General features: G+C 36.1%; 1 protein-coding gene across 4 annotated transcripts in view; it reads right to left on the bottom strand.

The window, feature by feature from the left end:
- CNOT2 (CCR4-NOT transcription complex, subunit 2) overlaps positions 1–23,283 on the bottom strand; it is a 60,048-nt gene that overhangs the window by 4,984 nt on the left and 31,781 nt on the right. For all 4 annotated transcript variants that reach the window (XM_010561772.1, XM_010561774.1, XM_010561775.1 and 1 more), the window contains exons 3-14: positions 22,029–22,095; positions 18,493–18,640; positions 17,689–17,871; positions 14,767–14,846; positions 13,491–13,616; positions 10,789–10,913; positions 9,065–9,185; positions 8,797–8,953; positions 5,506–5,567; positions 5,360–5,409; positions 4,426–4,526; positions 3,702–3,846 (exon numbers count right to left, since the gene is read on the bottom strand). In XM_010561772.1, coding sequence (XP_010560074.1) covers positions 3,702–3,846; positions 4,426–4,526; positions 5,360–5,409; positions 5,506–5,567; positions 8,797–8,953; positions 9,065–9,185; positions 10,789–10,913; positions 13,491–13,616; positions 14,767–14,846; positions 17,689–17,871; positions 18,493–18,640; positions 22,029–22,095 — 1,365 coding nt within the window. The remainder of the gene's footprint in view (positions 1–3,701; positions 3,847–4,425; positions 4,527–5,359; positions 5,410–5,505; positions 5,568–8,796; positions 8,954–9,064; positions 9,186–10,788; positions 10,914–13,490; positions 13,617–14,766; positions 14,847–17,688; positions 17,872–18,492; positions 18,641–22,028; positions 22,096–23,283) is intronic.

Here is a 23,283-nt window from a genome sequence, read left to right as displayed (position 1 = left end):
ATATAAAAATAGAGCCTACAGCTTAGTAAAAAAGATAAATATATTTATTTGATGTTTTCTTGAAAGAAGTTATTCAGTCTACTTTACTGGGCTTTGTTAAAACCAGTTTAGGACACTATCAAAAAATCTGTTAAAACACATCTGGTTTATGTTTTTACAGACTTAGTCTTAAGATTTAGTAATATTATCCAAAGTAAACAGTTACATTTTACTGTATCTATCATAATGCAGTATAATTTAAAATAGGTATAATATACACAGAAACTCATAATACATAATGCACCATGTCTGCAAAGCACAATGCATTAAAATATGTGCTGCCCTATATTTGAGCATATACACTAGAACAACAGACAAATTATAAAGCACCTTGAAAAACAACTGAATTTGCACATATAAGAGACAGTAATTTACCAGAAATAATTCTTGTTTGACTGCTTCGAAAAAGGACCAATGAAACTGTTAAAGCAGCAATTACTATTGCGGCCTTCTAAGGAACTGATATTCCCAGCATTCACTGCTAATGTAGCAGTTATAGCAAGAGACTGTAATTTATCAGAATGCTTGTTTTTTTTTCCCAGCTGCTTATATTTTTAATTTCCTGAAACATTAATTAATACTTCTGCATTTGTTACAAAAAATTACTTGGCCATACTTTTCTTTGCATCCAAAGCAACATGGAGTTATCAAATACTGCCATTCTTGTTATGGTAAGTCTATGTTAGTCTTCCTCCAAGGAAATGTCACCTCCAGAAATTAGTACCAGAGGTAACAACATTACCACACAATGCCAAGATCACACCTGACACACGTGTAACTTCTTATTTATTTATCATAAATAGAAATGTCACAGAATTATTTCTAGCAAGTGATTCCTTTTCCATGTAACAAAATGGCAATTTTTCCCCAAATCCTTCTCTAGCTTCCTTGCCTCAACTTGCCTGCTGTAATTTGCACCAAACTAAATTACATAAAAATATCAAAATAATATTCCAGTTCCAATTTTTACATCAAGAAATACACAAGCCTAAAGAAAAGATATTACATCTCTTCCTATGGACACTGGGGAAAATAAAAAAATCATGTTCCTTGTTAACTTACTGCTGCAGGTGCAAAACTTTAGAAAATGCTATCCCTCTCCTTACTAGCTATCAATTGCTTCCTAATGTTGGGGGAATTATTTTCAGTATGCAAAGTAAAGAGAAGAGAATCTTTGCAGATCTTGGGCAAAACCATTCTGAGAACAGTAGTGATTCATATCTCTCTTTCACCGCAGTATCTCCAGGAATGCCTAATAGATGAAGCCAGCTCTACTCTTTAGAAGAGGAAGGATGTAGCGCGCTAATTAACTCACGCACTGGATGCTGCATTTCAGGACAGCACTCAGGACTCCAAATAGAGAAAACTGTCTTCAAAAGTAATGCTTAAGCATCAAGTAGCAGCTTCATACATTTACTACGGGTAGAAAAAGAAGAGACACTAAAGAGGTTACTATCCTTGTACAATTGGCACCGCTTCCTCCTAGTAAAAGAAGTGTTGTGTTTCCACGTAGGGTAAAAACTGAATTCCACTGATATATGAACCGACATGAGGCTCTTATTGCTCATAAATAAATGGACCATATTCAGTTGACTCCAAAGAAGAAATCTATCCTTTCAAAAGGCAATTACCTCCCCTGTGATGATCTCACATAATAATAAAATAGCTTTAAAACAGCGTCTTGGGAAACCTAAGAAAGTATACCAAGCAGCAAATAAATAATTCAAGTAGAAATTAAAACTTTCCTTTTGTTTGGGTTTTCTTTTGAAAGGAGTGATGCTTTTGCTTAAAAGTTTTGGAATTACCTTGCACTTATGAAAAACCATACAAGTAGGGCTTGCCATTAAAACCTTCAGTTACAAAATCTTTGTTTTCTTATGGTCACAAGAAAGGCAGCAGAGGCAACGAGTCACGCATACAGAATGAAGAGCCTCTTATATCCTTTGGGGCAACTAAAATGTTAATTTCTGAGGGCAGCTTGCACAGACTAAGCAAATTTACTGGGGGGAGGGGGGAAGAAAGAAAAAAGACCATTATATCTAGTTATCTCTAGATGATGACAAACTTCAATACACTGGCTAGGAAGAAATGTAATGCACTTAACAGAGGGGACAACACTGAACTTTAGTTCCTTTAATTTAGAGCTGCTGTTTAAAAACGCAACAGACGAATGCAGTATTTCATAATCTCCAAGCGTATAGATGCGACTCACAGGAATAAAATGCCTTTTCAGCAAACAATTCATAAGTTATGCTCCAGGTGAAAAGATTTCTGATTAAACCAAATACCTAAGCCTGTGGAACCACAAAACATAGTTCCAACATGCTGGAATCACATCTGTTGAGTTCAAGGCTTCAAGATTAATCTGGTCTGATCTGTTAAGTGTTTTTTGGAGAAAAGCAGGAGTGAGATACTGTATCTACAGAAGGTCCGTCATGGAAGTTTTATGTTTGCTCTTTTCACTGATGAATCCAACATGTCGGTTAAAACTCGAAGGAAAAATCATGCCACATTCATAAAATCTCATATAACCAAACTTAAGTGGGGAATGAGATTCTTGACAAACTATTTAACTCAAACAGACTCTAGGCAGGTGTAATGGTTGTATGCATATTGCAAATATATCTTTTTTTCAGCTCTGGCTGAAGCTGAATGCATCACCTTGTAGGGCAGGCTATTTTCAAAAGAGCACACCTCTTGCCAGGTTAGTGAACGTTAGCACTCCTGATTACTCAAATAGTGTTTTGGCACATATCTACATTAAAAAAATCTTTGCTTTAGTGGGGAAGAGAAATCACAGAAATCATGATCCAGTCAGCAAAAGACGTTGTATGATATGGTCTTAAAAGCTGGAAGCTGGAATTAGAAGTTGGATAGTCTTAAAAGTTGGAAGATACTGAAAATTAATTATCTTTGGGGGAGGGTGGAAAAAATGAAGCACAATTCTATAAATTTCTTCAGCTAACAAGTCAAGGGTGAACATTACTGACAGTATTCATGGACAGAAAGGAATAAATAGATTATGAGAAGTGGGAAGGCAGAAGACTATAGCTTTCTGACTTTTTTACTGCCTCTTGGCCTAGAATACAGAAAACAAGCATCATGAAAATATGCCTCCTCCCTAAAGTGATTTGTTTCAAAGTACTCTGATGTTCAAACAACAGACCATGGAAGTCCTGCAATATGCTCAAGGAGAGACAGTATCTGAAAAACAAAAAAAGCAAAGCACTCCACCCACCCATCCAACCCCCATTTTTAATTCCAAAGTAAAATGTGGTAGCTCCCTATTTTATTTTCTAAAGCAAAATAATAAAATATTTACAAGCACAATTTCTAAAATGCCAAATAATGCTTTCCATTCTGTAATTCTGTACTTGAAAAAAAGCTTTCGATTTTAACAAAACTCGTAACGAAAGTTCTACATCCTTGTACCTCCCAAAGAAAACTGAAAACAGAGACACAGCTCCTCCTTTTCCACAAGGAAGCCAGTGTTTTAAGCAATCTTTATTCCCTCACACATCAGAAATTAAGCTAATGAACTTAAAACAATAGGAGGTTAAAAAGTTTGAGATTTTTTGGGGAGGATGTTGGGTTTTACTTTTGTCCTTCTAAAAATACATGGTTGACAGACTTAAGAAATCTGCACAAGGGAAAAGAGATACCTTAGCTACTTTCCTCCAGTTAAGACAGTCAAAGAAGTAATATGTTCCCCTCTCGTACGTATTGGTTTTCATTGTTGGCTCCATGCCGGGTGCCCTGGTGATCCATACTCGTTCTTCTTTGTGGTATCTCCAATCCCGGTTAAATCTTGCAGTTTTAATAGGAAGGAAAAATAATTTTTAGTGTTAGTTATCTGAATTTGACTTCATAAAACTAAAAGTTTAAGGGTTTCAATCAAAACTGTGCAATACATTCAAGATCGAAACAAGATGTCTAAGACACTGTTACACCTGCAATCTCATACCTCTTCCATACAATTATTACACTTCAAACTAATCACATTTGGAACTTTAAGAAGTCTGGTAGGTTCAAACAACAAACTCTTTTTATGATTATTTACTGTTTTTCATTTTGTTGAAGATAGATAAGTTAGACGTTTAATAACAACTGGCACCTGCCACTTCTTCACAGTGCTTCATAATAATGCAAAATTCATGAGACAGTCTTTTGATTTCCACTGTATGAATGAAAAAAAAGTACAAAATGGAACCAAAGGTTGGAGGAGGTATTTAAAAAAAGGTTTCCAGCTTTAGATTGACTAAGCTTCTGTTTTCAGTGTCTAACTTGCTGGGGTTTTTTGTTTGGTTGGTTGGTTTTTTAACATCTACTACTTCATTACTGCAATAGATTAAATCATATAAGACTGACAAAATAGTTTGAACGTACAGCTCTACTGCTGCTAATAGCTGTAATACATCTCCTCCATTCATGTAATAGAGATAAAACAGGAGATCTTCTCCATATCGGCCAAGTTTTATTGCAGCCAGCTGCAAAAGATTGAAGAAAATGAGGATGAAAAATCACAATAGATAAATATTTTAAGACATACTATCCCACTTAAATAACACAAGGATACATCCAGAACGTGCTTCCATCCTAAGTGTGTTTGCAAATGATACTCTAATATAACAAGTAATAATTATTAAAACAATTTTTCATCATAGTTAACCTAACTTAAAGAATTCAACAGAAAAATAAACAGAAGTAATGAATCAGCAAGACAGAATTTTTTCCCTATACCTGTGTGTATCTTCTACTTACTTTAAAAAAACAAAACCAAAAAAACAACCAAACATACACATGTATTTGCTCACTTCATACTCTATTAAGTAACATTACTAAAATGTCTTACAATATTTCTCAATGATCCCGTCTTACAGAACTACAATAGTTGAAAAAAAATATAACTAACAAAAAATCCCTATTCATGCAGATATGGAATGCAACAGATAAATGTGAGAATATCTTGAACCACAATTCTGAGCTTATCTCAAGAAGAAATATCTCAATTTAATATAGCATTTGATTACAGTATATGGACTATAAGAAACTTCTGCTTTGCATGAAGGGCAAACTCTTAAAAAGATAATGTGCTCTTCTGCTAACTGTGCCCATTCTCAGTTTTGTCTTCCCTTTCTTTTTCTAAGGTGGAATGGGTGCATGATGTGTGGAATTAGCTGGTTAATGCACCACTGTTCCTAAAAAGATTGAGGACATCCATAAAATGCACTGATTTTGAATATTACCTATCTGAAAGAAAACTTGGACAATTACTGGTAATAAATTAACAAAACATATGCACACACACACACGTACTCACCTTATCCCTAATGTGAATGTTAGTTAAGTATTCAGATGGAACATGGAAGTCTAAAAAAGAATCGGAATTGATGCAACTATTAAGACATGTAAATGAATATAATTTGCAAATATTAATATTGAATTAAATAGTTATTTCTCTCTTACCTATGTCTTGAGGTCGACAAGGTGATGATGCCCAGGGTGATGCAAATTTGGGATAAAGATTTCTGAAGAAAGAGAAAAGCAGAGATTTATCAAAATTAAAAAAAAAACCCAAACCAACCAACTAAAAAACCTCCCATAACCAACCTCGCAAACCTGAAAACCATACAACCAAAATCACTAGCTGGAGTGAGAAGGAAGGGAAAAAGGAAATATCCATCTCACTTTCCTAAAACAGATACACTTATTCATTTTGTTTTTACTGTGGGGAGTAAGAATGCATTTAAAAACTGCCATGGAAATCAAGGTCAAGATTTACTTTTGAGTCTATCATTCCTTCAACTTAGAAGTGCCAGGGATCCCACCCCTTTTCAGGGATCCCAATCCTTTTCAGGGATCCAATTTTAGATGGTTCACTTTGCGTAGGAACAGCTGCCACAAGCCTGGTGGGTTCTGATTTATTAGCCTATGATTTAACAGGGGATGAGAAGCTTATACTGGCAGATTTTTTTTCTTTTTTTTTTAAACTAACCAGTAAAGATTTTACTCTTCTAAATTTTGGTGACGACAAATAAATTGAATCCCAGCACAACATGAACGTAAGTTTATTATGATTTAGTATTTTTCTTTCATATAGATTTTGCTAACATATATTAAAGAAATGGAGCCATTAGTTTAATAAAGAGAAAATTATGAACCTTCCAACTCTACTACAGTGACTGATGTACTGAGGAATAAGTTTTCTAATTAACAGGTAAAGAAGTGAAAAAAAGGACTGAGTGAAATGTACTTCTGCCAGGTAGCTACAGCCTGCTTTTAATTATCCATGATAGCACACTATTATGGCAAGTTCTGTAAATGAAACTTGAGTATGGTACACCCTATCAAACCCTTGCTTCCTTCTTCTCAAAGGCCAAATAATTACTATTTAAAAAAAAAATCAGAAACCTACCAAATTACCTGAACACAACCAACTCCCAGCTGAACTATATGGGCCAAAAACTACACTGATCAAGTGGTGTCAATCTTACTCCAGGCTAACTAAGCTTACTGTTAGCAAAAACATGCTTTAGAGCCTGAAGGAAGATTTCAGTGGCAAAAGCTGCAGAAGTTGAAAACAATGCAACCATTCCTTCTACTGAAAGCACGGATAGGCATTGCCCCAAGAAGAGGAGCACCATGCGTGCCCCAGAATTTGGTTTCCTAGGGCAAAGAATCCAGGATTTTACAGACTCAGACCGCACCCCTGTATGCAAGAAAAACTGAAGTTTGTGCACAGTGTTCCCTCTATGATACAAATAAAACTCTACTAATTTAACATTTTTCAAGGAGGTATGGGACAGCCTACAGTCTATTTGATGATGAATATTTCAGAAAGCTTCAGAACATGAACAAACAACTACATAACCTCTAAAGAACTACATGAAGTAATGCCATTTTTCTCATTTTTGTTTATGTAGAATTTTAAGCTATCCTAAGGAATTAAAAGCATACTTCTTAAAGAAATACAGGACTGTACAGGCAATACATAATTATTCTTTCAACAAATCTTAACCTACCTGCACAGAAAATCTATATAAAACCAGGAGTTAGAAGGGTTAATTCAAACCATTAGAGATATACACAGAATTCTAAAATTTTGTTTCCAAAAGCACATTTTATTGTGCTAAGTATTTAAGTCAGACAGATATTTATACCATCAGAAGTACCTCACAAGGAAGAAGATTTCAGCTTTCCACAAGTGAAATGCTTTTAGTTTTTGAAACAACAATTCATAAAGCAAGCAAAGGACGTTTAACATAAGGCAAGATGGCAGGCCAGACACTGAGGACTGCACAGGCTCAGTATAAATTTCATGATGCAGATAAAGTTCATGATACAGAACTGTTTGGATTACATATTAACCCTATTCCCTCCATCCAAGACCCTAAATACCCTATATACAGTAATTAAATATTAAAAATGTTTAAAATCCAGCTATTTACAGCATAGCTGCTAAGGAAAAGCGGCAGCATGCCAGGTATATGTAGTGTTCATGTACAAACACGCACTGTTTGTGTGGGGATGGGAGTGGAGAAGCTACTGGATTCAAGAGAGAAGTGAGCTGTGAGACTAACACTACACATGAAGAAGATATTACATTAACGTAACACACGCTGCAAATATCTACAGACAATTGACTTTGGATGATCGTTTTGAAATATTTTTAGAAGTGCCAATGGCATAACAATTTGACTAACTTTTGATGCAAGCTCTATAGAACAAATTTCTGGAAGTGGTAATTTCTAAAGAGTTACATCTCTAGAAAGAGATGTGTAAATTCATGCCAATTATTTCAAGACAGAAAAATCAGGAGCCACTTTTCTTATGCTTTCCCTCGCACCTTGATACCCACATTCATCAAACTTCCCTGATTATATGCAGCTGCATATAAATTTGTGAAACGTGGAAACTGTGCGCGTGTATGCTGTTTGGTCTTTGTTTTGTTAATCTATTATGTGCAAACCTTAAAATACATATACTACGCTATCAACAGGGCTAACACTACATAAATCTCTGCTGAAACAAAATGATGGGAGATTCTCAGCTGAAAGACAGAGTACCAGAAATCAAATTTCTCTCACAATTACAGTCACCTAGAAGATACTGCTTTTGTCCAAACTGATCTAGGTTCCTTCTGTAACTAGTAGAGAAAGAGAGGCACTCTGGGCTGGTGATTCATCTCACCTATCTTAAGCACTTACCTCACCATTAGTGCAGCCGCTAACTGCTTTTCTCCCCACTGTGTCTACAGGAAGCCTAGATGACTGAACTTAGGTGAACTGAATGACTAGAAGTTAACTATAAAACTGCATTTTCATTTAAATTAATCTTTGGTGCTGGGTAGCACTGCAGATGCTCTGTTCATCATTACACTAATATAAATCAAATTTACCCCCTAAATTGCTGAGAGTTAAGCGTAGATATCCTCAAGGAATATTATTATTTGAAAAATAACATATACATGAAATTTATTAGCAATACAGTGTCAATTCCTTGAAGGAAGTCCTAAAGAAGTTGGGAGAATAAGCAAAGCCACTACTTTTATTGAAAGTTTGCATAGCAAGATCTCAGTATGCCTTGAAGCACAATTCACTTGTTTATGAAAATTTTGTTTTACTGTCATTACATTTTCAAATTTTATTTGGCAAAATATCTTGTGGGTTTGTTAGTCGTGTGAGCTAAATAAGCTTATTATAAATGACAGCATAACAAAACCGAAACCGAAGATAGTACTAAAAACCAGAAACTTACTCAGGCGAGTTGAGATTGAGACCTAGTGTTGTTAAATCACTTCCTAATGCAAGATGTACCATTCCTGGATCTGTCTCTGCTGCCCTGATGAATGTTAACAAGCCAATCATTCCAAACTGGTCCGTCACCATCCCTTGAGGAATGTTGGTAACCCGACCTGGGCAAGAAGAACAAATTAATTTTCTCCTTTCAAGAAGTGGAAGAATCAACAAGGTGACCTAAATGACTGTCAAAACTTTTAAAGAAGAAAAAGTGGAATGACACATACCATCAGGTAACACCTGGATCCCTTTTTTCTGCTGGTTGTTGTTTTGCGTAGTTGAACTTTTATCTCCAGGAAACTTGGGCCCATCTGTGCTGGATGATGTTTTGCCTGATGTACTCAAATTCTATAAAAAATAATTTGCAGAGTTGGTATGATGGAAACAAACCACAATGGAAAAACTTCTTGACCATACCTTTCAGTCAAGCGCTCTAAACCAGTATGTCAACTCACTCTAATAAATTAGGCATTAAAATGGAACCCAGCTGAAGCTCTCGAGTTCTACTGACTAACCTTATGTAATATTTACCACTTCCTAAAGCATACCTGTCATACAATAAAGAGCTATTAATGAGCTAACAGCTTGCATTCTAAAAGGATAAGAAAATATTTTACACCTGACTTTCAATACACAATGTATATCCTAAGTGCCTGTAACTAGAGGATATTTTGGACTCATCACATCATATATTTTTTCCATACAGTCTTGCTCTCACATAACACTCCATGACATAGCAACAGATAACAATAACTCAAACCAATTTCAGGTGCAAGCAACATACAGCTGGCACATTTGCAACTATCAGGAAAGAGATGTAAACACTATGTCTGGCAAGAAAACTGTGGTTGCGCTCCACGAGCCCATATACTGACAAAAGATATCTTCCACAACTACTATTTCTTACTCTTTGTTATTCTTTAAAACAAGTCTGCAGTAACACAATGTAATTACATTTACTCCCTCCTTCCTTACTGTATTCAATGCTAACTGTATCAGAACATTTTCCACACAATAAACTTGGCCACAACATTTGGGTGCTAGGCTTCCCCCCGTCCCTTTTTTGAACAGTTGCATTTTTCAGTTTTCACACGAGATTGTAGTCACATCTACTACTTCCTCATCAGTATTTATGCCACCTCAATTAACATATTTTTTTTCCAATTTTAAGTAGTAAACCAAACAGAAAATAGAACATTTTGTCAAATACTGTAGGAAACTTTTCTCTGCCATCCAAATTTTATTCACCCTTCATTTGTAATAAAACCCCATTTTTATTACAAATCTTTCAGAGTAAACAATGAAAAAACCCCCATCATCTTATGATTTAAGCTATATATCTAATGCATGGTAATTACAACAATACGTAAGATACAGCATATCCCACTAGTCTACAATATACCCATGTATGCAAAGGTCTTTATTAAAAGAGCTTCTTCCTTGTGATTTCATTTCCCCATCAAGAATTTTACCTTGAAGTGATACTGTACCACCTAACTTTTAAAGGATTTGACAGCTTTCAAGAAAGCTGTTATAATGTGTAAATTACTACTACTGATGAGAGGCACCAACAGCAAAAAATAAGCTGGAATTGGTAGAAAAAGAAATTACAAATTGCAAAACTTGAAAAATACATATCAACTCTCAAAAATAAATTTTGAGATGTTCTTGCAAGTTCCTCCCTGGCCCCTCCCCCAAATACAAAAGGATACACAGAAGTCATATGAAATTAAGAAAGCAAGGTCGCAGTGACTGTTGGGACCAAAATCTTTCTGAGAAATTCAATTTACGTAGTAACATATGAAATGCTGATTATGCAAAATTTCTCATTAATTTAGAGGGGCAAATTTGAAAATCTTATATTACAAATATAGTCACTGCCCATTTTAAAATATAATCATCAGAAGAAGCACAAACACTCAAAATAAAAGAAGATTTAAGGTTTACTTACAGATTTATTGTCATCATTACTCGATGTTGGGTCTTTGTAGCTGGAGCCTGGTAATGCTGGAAAATCTTCATTGTGTATTGAAAAGTCCTGGGACTGCTCACTTGCTGGTTTTGTTACCATTCCAACTATCATCAAAATGAAAGCAGGAATAACATTAAATGACTGCTAAGTAAAGAATTTTCTGCTGTTGATCTTGCTTACTGTCCATTTTCACTATGTGCAAGCTGTACAGCAGAAATTACTTTCAAAAAAACCAGGTAAACCAAAACAAAGCATATTCATGTAAAACATCCACACATATTAGACTAAAGCCTCTTATTTAAGTGTGAGCTGAGAAACACTCCGGGTTAAATTCATAGACACATCCACTGCTTTAAGAATGAAGCCCAGTACTTTTACCAGGAACAGCACCTGTTTTGCACATCTAAATGATCAAATAATCTTCACAGGCATTATTAAAGCGGTATTTAAGGAAATCCACTGATGAAGGAAGGATGTACTGCTTTTAAGATTATAATACATTCTTCCTCCATTCCCTAATTGCATGAAGAATTTCTTAGCATAATCTCTTTAGAAGCAAGTATTCTTAAAAGGTGCTCAGCTAACTTGCAACAGAACATATCACCAATGAAATACTTGCCTGTGACATAAGACCGACTCCTACTTTCAGTATGAAAACTGAAAGCATTTAGCCTGCAACTCTCAGTGCTCTGACCCTAATTTAAAAAAAGTAGGCCAGTCACATTGGAACATGGATTCCGACTACTGAAAAGCAACATTCTTTTTTTTTTTAATGCCAGTTAAAAAAAACAAACCCCAAAACAAAAGCAAACAAACAAACAAAATCAACCAAAGAAAAGCCCCCACACCACGCACCCAAGGGCAAATATTCTTTGCTGAGAGATGGAGAAGTAATACAGTGATTTGGTTGCAAACAACACTGCACTAGAGAAAGAGAAGACAGAAGGAAGTCTAGGGCCTATTTTTAATAAAGATTCTTAATAGATGTATAGGATCTAAAATGGTTCAGTAGATGACTATGACTTTCTCTAGTATTCTGAAGTTGGAGATCAAAGGTCCTTTCTTTAAGAAAAAACCGCACTGAGTTGATCTTGTTTCTGCTGTTCACCCTTTTCATCCAGGGTTATTACAATTCCTTCCACTGGATGAATAAAATTGATAATGAATTAACTGTTGCATATTCTCATTCTATCTAAAAGTTATCTGAAGTCTAATTTTCCTGAATAAGCTAAGCATGAAGAAAGTATGTCTCTGCTCAGTTTCAAACCTTCTTATTCTTGACCACAACGAAAAGTGCTCTCCACCTATTGTTGCTGGAGACAGTGTACAGTGCATCTCATATCCCCATTTCTTGATTATTTCTACCAGCACACCCATCCCCTGCATTAAGCAGCTGCTCAAGATGACTCTTCAGACAGAGAAATTTCTTTCCTGGTTCACCACACAGTCATGCAAACACCGATGCTAGCACCAAAACAGGGAAATGGTGTAAGCGCAGGAGCAATGAGAGGTTTTTTTATGCAGCAGTGCTGCTGAATGCTGAACTCCAGCTCCATGCTGGAAGTACATCTGCGTGGATCTCCTTCCTACCTTCTATCAATTTTCCACGTAATGGCTTCTCTTTGAGACAGACAGCGAGCGTCTCATGTAAACCACAAGCTGTATTATCTCTCCACTCTCAGTGTGGCTTTTCGGTGCCTTTATTTGGGGAAGTGACTTTTCCCTGTGTTTAGGAGCACTTCAGTTTAACTCGTGTAGCTCTTTCTCACAGCTATCTTAAGCAGAGGGCCCTGGTTACACCCAACCCACGAGGCTACTTTCTCCTGATAATGTGGTATCTATTATTTCTCTCCAATTAAAGTTGGAGATATCTTTGGAAAACACTAGGTTTTTATAGTTAGAAAACTCTGGGTTATTTTTGGTTGGAAATTTGACAAGTGTCACAAAAATAACTTTAGGTTATAAAAGCAACTTTTCAGAGTAGCTGATGCAACATGCATGACAAAATCTACTAAAGTAATAAAAAAGAATTGTGCCTCATGCTAAGCTTACTTTAATTTTTTCCAGACCCAAATAATAAGATTTGTATCCACCTTAAAGTTTTCCCTTTTATTATTTTTTAAGCTGTTCAGCAAGAATTATATAAGACACAGACTTGGAATCTGACTGATAATAGTTGATGCTTACAGGCTATTTTTTGAAATCTGATGTTCATCATAAAAGACAGTGAACGGTACTACAGCAAGTACTACCACTACACAGAGAAAATATACAGTATGTTTACAGCTGCTGACTTTTTACACAACAACACCTCTAGTAATCAAATATTATTTCTAAAATTTACTACTTGGACATTGACAGTTCTTGCATATGTACAGTTAGAAAACAACCTATTGCCTAAGAAATGAGTGAGCAGCTTCCGAGTAATCATACTATACAGACTGAAAGCCCCAACAACCTCTATTGACAGTGCAACTAAAGCAGATGAGTTCCAATAGTTACAAAAGCCTGAGGGTAATCTCCAATCACAGAGATACTGAATATTTATTTTAAAAAAATGAGACTTAGGAGCTCAAGTGTCTGGCATTTTTTAAAAGACTACCTATTGTCTTATGAACAGCAAAAGGTGAATCAAGCAAACACTGATTTCATTGAAAGAGCTTTCAAAAGTATAGTCTTACCATAGGGTGCCCTTCCAGCTAAAGGGTTTATTAATGGAGTTGGATTGCCACTTCCTTCCCTTCTGTTTCTGTCTGCTAGTGCTGGAAAATCTGAGAGGTCCAGTCCTGTCACATTTTCACTTCCATCTACAATAAAAACAGGTATTTTAAATTCCCTTACATTTTTTACTCAAAGACTTCATTATGTGCAAGGTAAAGGTAGAACATATTTTCTTTCTTCAGGTTGATCTTTTTACTCATTATAATTATTACAAATAACTACAGCCTCTGTGTTAGGAGGCTAGCCTAAAGAGCATCAAGATGTTTGGGGTTTGTTTTTAAACAACAGCTAGACAACAGTACTTAGTAATGAAGTCTACTCATTTTGAATTAAAGACTGCACGTGTAAAATACAGGCGGCTATCAAAATTACAGTACTAGGATAGGTAGCTTTTCTAAAATTTAAGGAGCTATCAAGAAGAAATTTGAGAGAAGATAATAACCCATATCAGCAGCAACATCAAGGAGCTCTTTTGTCCTTAGATAAGGTGAGATAAAGCTGAAGCAGTTGTAGAGCCAATGCAGTGCAAGTTACATGGGAACATTTTTTCGTTTGCAGCAGAAAATACTACATAGGCGAGGTCAGAGCAGTGGCTCTATAAAGATGTCATAAGGTCCGAGGGGATGCCCAAACCCTTACACTCTGTGATGTCACTAGCACCTCAAGTTGCTTCATATACACGGCTACCTACAGAAACACCATCACGGACAAACCTAAGGCGTTTATGCAGAAGGATATTTTCCCTACTCTAGTTCACTAAATTCAGGTGAAGAAGTAATTCCCAGAGAAAAACCACAACTGAAACAACTGACTGAAAGAATCACATTATACACCAGCTGCTCAAAAGGAGTTGGAGATATCAAAAAATCTTTCCCACTGTTCTTACCCTATATAATGTTTTTGTAGAAAATGGATAAGTCTTTTCTTCTCTGATCCCCTTTTCAATTCCATAAGCTATTTTGCATTTCTAACTGACTGGGTATAATCTATAGTCATGTGATGTACAGTGAGCATTCTACAGAACACTTTCACTTTGTCTTCAAAAGTATTAAAATCCACTGTTATGAAGTAGTAACGGTTTCATAGCACCGCTCCTGGAGCAGTGTTTCTATGGAACAACTTAAAATCATAACAAAGTTGCACTCCAACAGAACAAAGTATTTTCAGTTAGATTTACTTAGTCAAAAAAATCTCTCTACTGTACTTCAAGATCACCATTAATCATAGTAAACTCACCTGTTCCATTAAAAATGTTACTTGATAAGGAGTTATTCATTCCAAATGCCTGATTTCTGTTCATCCCAAATCCAGACATACTGTGAAAAAAATCCAGGAAGTCAGACAAAAGGGTATACATACTTTGTAACTTCCAGTGGAAGGCATTAAGGGGAAAAAAAACCTAAGACACTTAAATTATTTTAAGCTTAAGCAATCCACGTTAGCCTAAACTCAGTTTTTAATTATTTTCCTTTATACTTCTGAAAACTCTGAGCAGCAGCAGCAGGCACTGTTCAATCAAGACAACTGGAATGACTTCAAAATAACTTCAGTTTTTAATAGCTGCTATGTCTTAAGACACCTGTCAACCAACAAGTTATGACAAACACGATCGTTAGTAATTTCATATTGAAAAATGAAGCAGCAGTAAATGCAATAGTGAAAAATCAGACTGCAATCCGTTCATTTGCAGGTGGGAAGCTGGATCATGGAAGTGATCAAGTTGATCATGACTCGGTTATAAGCTGAACAGTTATGGTGTGCAATCATCACCATGTACGTACGGCACTAGTACGAGCCCAGGGACGGTCTCTGCCACACAAGGACACCAGCTAAATTAAAGTTTCATACAGTCAGGCAAAAATGCTTGAAGACATCTAAATATCATATAGAACTACTGTGGTCGGAAAGACACCCTCACAAACAATCCGCTTCATTCTGTGCAAGCTGGAGATGTTGAGAAGCCCAAAGGTAGGCCCCAGCTGAGTGAAATTCTGAATTTTTGCCCTGTGGGAAATCACAACATTCATTTTTCCCCTGTAACAGGATGGAAGCTGATGTTTTAGAAGTTTCCGTAAATAAAAACATCAAACGTCTTCCTAGTGGAAATTTTACCTACGTGGACTTTTTCCACAGTTACAATTCTGAAGCATTTCATTCCAATTTGAAATAGCCCTAAATGCTTCATTTTGGATTGAGACATCAAGAAAGGGAATAGTTAGCCAAGGCCGGTCCTGTCCTGCTTTGCTTCCCCAAGGTAGTGTATCTGAAAGGCATCCAGATCTTTGACACCTCACACATCTGAAGAAACACATTCCTGGTATCATCTGTGAATTCTAGACCTGGTGAGAGCACCAACAGGAGACAACTTGGTCTTGAGGGCATATAATCTAGCCTGGTGACAGACAGTATTTCTCATGCAAGGGTTTTTATGTTTGCTTTTAAAGTAATTAGAAATAACCATGTTAGGAATTTCAGGGATAGGAAAGGGATTAGGCCACAAAATGCATACTTCTCTACAATTGTTTGTAACCTGTTTTACCAATGTAACTAAGAAAGCGAAAGTGAAGTAGTTTTTAGGTTCAAAAACCTAAAAACTTTCATTCCTCCAACTAAGGCAACCATTCAGAAAACACTTCTTGGAAGTCACAGAACTCATGCACCTGTCAAGGAAACACCATAAATTTCTTTTTCCAAGTATAAATTCAAAATTTTGTTAAATATATCAATTAACAATTGGATATGTACCACTACTATACTTCCGTAGACTAATAAACTATGGAATAAGAACCTGTCATTGTTACAGTGGTATTTCCTTCTCAACTTGTAAAAATTGTAGCTTCTTGAAAATGAGATATACAATGCAAACAGTGAAAGATGAGGATTTTAATTCAAATGCTCCTGCAGACAGGGATTTAATTATCTACCCTACAGCTGAGCGATATTTAAACACGTACTTGCTATACATACATCAATCTCCAAAAATCATTGTCCTCTGCATGTACAGTTTTTAAGTATATTACTATTTCAACCTTTTATGATGCTCAAGTTTCAAAAATACTTTAAAATCTAAAATTATCTTTTAAAATTATCATCGCCTTTACATGCCACCATACATCACAGGAGAGAAAAGACAAATTCTATGTAATCAGGGGCAAGATACAAAGTCTTCTCACACTCCAAGAACATAAATCGCTACTACCAAGTCTCTATTGCTGTGACTGAGAAAAGCATTTTTATGCCTCTATGAGTGCGAAACTACAGAACCAAATAGCCTGCCCAGTTTTCAGATGACCGTGACATTAGTTTTCGCCTTCCTTTATCCATTTTGTAAAATACTAAGTCAGGTTAGAGGTGGCACCTGACTGCCATGAGCTTGTTTGTGCCCCGTCTAAGACTCAGTTCCCTAACGAAGGTCCTGAAGGGAAAAAAGGATGAAACTGGGAGCACAGAGACAGTGAGGTCATGGAATGAAGCCTGGAAAGCAGTCAGCTGTGTGAAGCTGTGACTACACACATTAAATAATTAGAATCAAACACACTTTTTACTACAAGTTTATCAGCATGAACTGAGCATAAACACAGCACCAAACCACAGTTAAAGCCTAATGATTTATGATATTAGAATCTTGCCCAGTGTTAGAAAAAGAGCAGAAGTGATTGAGAAGCTTTTGGCATCCAAATGAGCACCAAATCCTTAAATGAATAGCAAACTACTGTTCTCTGTATTATTCCTGAATTTAAAGAAGAAAATACTAAGTCCCTACTGTGTCTGCATCAGTTAACTATTCTTCCAGAATAACTATTGTGTTTTTAAATCTTGCCTTACTTCTTCCCAAACACCCATAGATGAATAGTCTTAAAATGGATGCATATACCCAAAAGTCAAGATATGTTTCAAAAACAAACTTGTGAACACATGAGAAACATCACATATTTTAAAGAAGCAGCAGTAGAAATTCAATAGTCAAAAACAGAATTTAGCTTAAGGCCTCAAAAAGCTTGCGTGACTATTAAAAGCAGCTTCAAAGTTTATTGCCAGGAGATGAGAATGCATGAAGCGGCTTTTGAGCTTTATTCTAAAGGATAAAAATTAGATTTCCAGAGCGGCATTTAAGCATCTCCATGGCTGTACAGGGATGGTCCAACTAAACAGCCTTACCTGTTCACAGTAAAAGGTTGTCGAGAGGGTTGCTGCTTTGGCATACATATTATGCTTGGAGAGCTTCTGTTGGGGCTGCCTAACCCTGAACTGCTCATGCTGTTTGTCCTGCTGGGAATTCCAATGCCCTGACCAACCTGGGAGTGGTTCATCATATTCCTAGGATTCATAGGCAATATCCCCCTGAAAGAGAAAAACCATCCACAGAGATGAATCTGTACAATAGTATTTGGTTACTCATTTAGATTACTAATGTAGGACGGACTCTGAGCTGTTGCAACTTAATTTGTGCTTAGCGTCAACACAGCATGTTTGGATTACTCTCTATAATTAATGTAGTTTTGGGTTTCTTCAGAAATACCAGATGACCCATTACATACTAATCAAGTCCTTGGTCAGGTTTAGATAAATACTTAAGTATTATGCATTTGAGAAGGTGTCACAGCTCTTTAGTTAACAAGCACTTCAGACCTGCTACCTTAATATTCTTATACAGTGTATGACATGCATACAAAAATTTTAACCGTACATTTACCAGAACAATCAAAAAACAATCTCTTACATTCTGAAGCAGAATTTGCCAGCAATTTGTCCTTTACATACAAAAATCAAATACTGTCTTACAGTAAGTCCTTACTGTTCTACAGTATTATTTCCCTAACACAGGCAGTGGTCAATAGAAACTACTTTTCTTCTTATTTTAATTAATCAGACTGTAAAGTAGTTGAGGCAAAATATGCAGAACATTTAACAAGAGCTCTGCAGAACGACACAATCGCAGAAATATTGGCTATCAATAAATACCTGCTCGGAGATGGAGGCGTGTGAAGTGACATTGTTGGTACCCCTGTTGTTGGCGTTACGTGGCTCGGTAACTGAGTGCCTTGTGATAAGCTGCGATTTAACTGAGGGGTATTGTTGCTCATTCCCCTCATTGGAAGGCCTAGTGCACCTATTGAAAAAAAATTCAGAGGGGTGGAGACATAGAGCAATCAGGAACAAAGTCTTCTCCATCAGGTGTAGATGGAAACAATTTATGCTGACAACCTACAAAAAAGTGTAAAGACTGAAGGAAAGTGCAGTGTAAAAACTAAGTCCTTCTTTGCACAGTAGAAGCCCAATTATCTTAAATTTAGCCCCATTTCTGTTAAACTTTAGAAAGGCTCTTTAAGGAATTTCTGTATTTGAGTCACTAACAAAATTTTGTTTCCTTTGAGATGCATACTGTAGAGAAACGGTTCAGTTTTGAGGTTTTTGATGAGGACATGAAAATCTACAAATTATCTCAAAAAAGGCAGCATTTTGAGAAAATTAGTAACTGCACTCAAGAAACACATTCATTACTTCTGAACCAACTGGTATATGTTTGGCGAGTATTTAGAACAGTGATCTGTCTTGCTAAAAATTAAGCAAACCTTTAATGAAAAAAAAGAAAGTTATGAATATTTAGTTAACAATAACATTGCTTTTAGGACAACAAAAGCAACATTTTAGGCCAGTTCTCTGTAAAGTTTAAGTTGCTTCTTTTTGATAACAGAACTTCAGTGGCCACGATCAAGTCAAGTTCCATCTTTTGGGAAAAGCAAGCAAGCAGAATTTTAACTGCCCTCTATTAGCATGTAAAAATATACAGAAGATTTTTAACATTGTGATCAAAGGTATTTTCTATGCAAACAATTGGGTGTGACAGAATAAAGTAAGCACTTCAGTGAAGTAAAGAACAAAATTACTTTAACTCAGAACAGCAAAAGATAACCAGTTGCTGCCCTGTCTCAAAATGTCCAAAAACTTTATGAAGTTTCTCATCATTCTCACATCACTTTTCTGTGCTTATGAAGTTTCGGAATGACGTTCAAAGACAAGAAAAAGTCATTTAGTGCAACACATCAATAGAAACAAACTTAGCATATAAAATGTGATAGCTATAAGTAACGGTCCCTACTGCTTTGGCATAAGGCTGCTGAGGTAGACTCACAGAACTTAAAACCTTATCTTGCAGACCAAACAAACGAAAAATTATGATGAATCAACACTCTCCCATGGTGGATTATCCCTGCAGAAGAGCTGAATATGCCAGTGTATAGCGTGATTAAATACTAAGAATGCAAAGAACGGACATAGCATACGCTCAGGTTATTACAATGGACAAGGTCTGAAGAAACCTCCCAGTCATTTAGCGCTCTCACTTTAAGAACTGCTTTCTGTCTGTGTCTTACCCTACAATTTGCAATCCAAGTTTGCAATAACAGTTTTGATAACACTTCAGATCTATACATTCAGATTAAGAGGTAGCGTGACTTGCTATAACAAGCCTCCTAAGACTTCATTAAATGCTAATTATATCAAGGTGTTCACTGTAAATATTTTGGCAATTTGCTGCATCAGAATAATTTCAATGAGCATAAATATATATTATAAATAATATTTCACGCTGATTAACAATTATGTGGAATTTAAAAAAAAAAAAAGGTAAAGAAAAAAATACATACACTTCCAAACTAGATACAGTACACTGAAAAACATGATTACGATATTCAGGTTAATTTTGTGCAAACATTTGTTTCAGCAAAGCCAGTTTTACACTGATGGTTATTTCTTGTTGTTGGCTTTCTTTAAACTAGAATTTTTAATGAGTAGGGCTGTTACAGTGAAGTAGAACCATACTCCTGTGGCTGGCAAGGAGAGGCAGTTGAAATATTAACCATAAGGGGAAAAAAAACCCAAACAAACCCAAACTCTTTTCTTATGCTTCCTTTTTCCACTTTTTTAACTGAGACAAGAGATCTGCATGGGCTGTATTGGAGGCTGATCAATGAAGTGGCCGATTTCCTGCCCAATAGTTAAGTTATATTAACTATAGCGTGACGTCTTGCTTAATGACAGCTACCAATCTAAAAGCACATAGGGATTATCAGCTTTGTTTTTCCTAGAAGTATTTTAATCATAAGCATTGACTTCAACACAGAAGTTTCTTCCCCCTTTTTCCTCAATATTTGGTAGAAACTGAACCCCGATAATATTTACTTTCTAGTTTTTAGCCATGCATGTCTCCATGTTAGAGAGATTATGTCCTAGGCACCACAACCAACTGAATGAACAACAAAGTTGAGGAAAAAAAGTTAACCTTAAAAATAAACAACAAATAACTGTGATAAACAGACTGAATAAACTACTTCAGTATCTTTACACAGTTACATCTGAAAGGTTCAATAGTGCCAGATTCAGGACCCAAAAAGTCAAGAGCCAAACACGACTCTCAGACTGGCCAGAAACTGCTCATATAAATCTCAGTAGCATAATCAAATGTCAGTTTATATTACATGGTCACTCATCAATAGCCACTGAGATAGTAAAAAAAACCCAAACAAACAAACAAAAAAAACCAAAAAAACCCCACCAAAACCAAAACCGCTTTATTTTTTAAACTATTTGAAGAAAGCCGAAAGAAGCTGTAAAGGCCATGCATCTAGCAGACAAAGCTCTTAGTTTGTCCAGATAAAAAACTCCAGACTCTCTAAAGTACTCCGAAGACACTTTTTCTTAGAATCCAAGTCAGATGCACTTGGCAAGAAAGCTGCAAGCATTCAAAAGCATATAGTGATAAAAGAGAGATGTTCACAAACCTGTTTTACTTGTGTAACTGTATCTAACTTAAGATATTCTGAGTCACTTTCTGGATGCACCTCTCAGCTACAAGGAGGTTCAGTTCTCAACGCTGGCCCTTAAGTTAGGTGGCTAGCGCTACATACTGTGACTGTTGCTCCCATAGGTCTTCTATTGCAACAGTATACACAAGAATGGCAGGTACAGAAGAAAAATCTTCAAGGTATGAGGACAAAAAACCCAAACAGTGGTGCAGAAGGCAATAATCTTACTGGTATAGTTCTTTGCCAAATGCGAGTTGCCAAGCATGTACACAAGATTCAATTGCTCCTGTAGAGCATGAAATAACAGTTACAATTTAAGGTATAATTTCCTTCTATTCCTTACATATTTTTCTGAGCTAGGCTCATTTTGGCCCAGCTCACTTTCCTTAGATTTTCCTTCAGAGAGTCACAGTTAAATCACAGACATTCCTTATAGGATGATTATATTTGGATTTTTAACAGCTATACAGTGTCAACATATGACACTTTGCATACTAAACACTGCAAAAATGCACACTAAGCAAAGCACAAATGTATCTTAAAAAAAAACGCAAACACACAAATAAGGAGACATGCTGTCTTTTTTACAATCACCAGAAAACAAAGCCATATGCATGTTCTTTATCCAAAGAGCGTGAAACTAGAACATATTTAGCATAAAATAAACATATCATCAATAAAAAGAATTCTTACTTTGTTGCCCGTATAAACTTGCCCCAAACTGAGACAGCTGACCTGATGTTGATGGTGATGCCAGCATCTAAAATGTAAGAATAAAACGTTATTAAAGACACCAAGATACTGTGCTATCTGGCTCTAAAAGTTTACAACACTGTATTGTTTTGCCAAGAAAGTCAAACAGCAACTGAAAACTCCTTTTAAGTCCTCAAAAGTTTTAGAGACTCCCCAAAATACCTGCACAGTAACAACTGTAAAAGTATATTACATGTCAATAAAAATGTATGACTTTACATGTATACAACCAGACTTTTACTTGCGACAAATAGCATAGAGGAAGAAGCTCTAAAAGCTTTCAGTTTTTCTATCCTTGTAGCTAAAAAACCCACCTTTACAGAAGAAGGAATACCCTGTTATTTAAATCAGATATAGGGTCCCCCCCCCCCCCCCCAAACATGCATCATACAAGCAGATCAATCCCTGGTTCAATGTAATAACAGCAAGTGCAGTTTCATATTATCAGTTACAATAGTAAAAGGTCAGAAATGAGTGACTAGGTAGCAGCAGGTATATAGAAAGAGATGAACTTCAGGTAAGATTCCAATGTTAAAATTATAATGCACTGCCCTAAGCACTAGCTGCACACTTGTATACACCATATGAATAGGTAAGATGTAGAAATGTCAGAAATAATCTCTCCTGCTCTATTATGCCTACTTTAGAGATATCACGTACTACCAAATACTTCCATTAAAACCTTCTTTGTCAACTTTCAGACATCACACAAGAAATGTGATGAACTAAAGAGACTCTTGGGAAGAGTGAGATCTAAACAAAAAAAATCATGATCTATGAAGAAAGACTGAGATTTGGATTTGTATATTCCAAAAAGGCAACTAAGGTAGGGACATGACACCAGGCTTCCAGTCATTGCTCTAAGAGGAAAAGAATAAACTACCTCTCCATGCTGCTGCAGAAATGGAAAGTATTAATGAATTTGAGAAACAGGAGATTTAGGCTAAATATTGGGGAAAAAAAAAAGCCCTTTGCAATCTTAAGGACAGTTAAGCACTGGAGCATCCATCCCTAGATGTTTTTAAGAACAGATTAGATGTTCATCAACATTAGGTATAGCTGATTGGCCCTTGGAACAAGAAGAGGTATTAGTTGACCTAATCCATCCAGCTCACAACAGAATATTCTACTCATACTTACCAACCCATTGGCAAATATCTGCTTGTTTAGTGCAGTAGTCTGGACTTGGATTGAA

This window comes from Haliaeetus leucocephalus, unplaced genomic scaffold (assembly GCF_000737465.1).
Source record: "Haliaeetus leucocephalus isolate CR32 unplaced genomic scaffold, Haliaeetus_leucocephalus-4.0 Scaffold151, whole genome shotgun sequence".
NCBI lineage: Eukaryota > Metazoa > Chordata > Aves > Accipitriformes > Accipitridae > Haliaeetus > Haliaeetus leucocephalus.
Note: the sequence above shows the minus strand (reverse complement) of the source record. Positions and strands in the feature narration are given on the sequence as shown.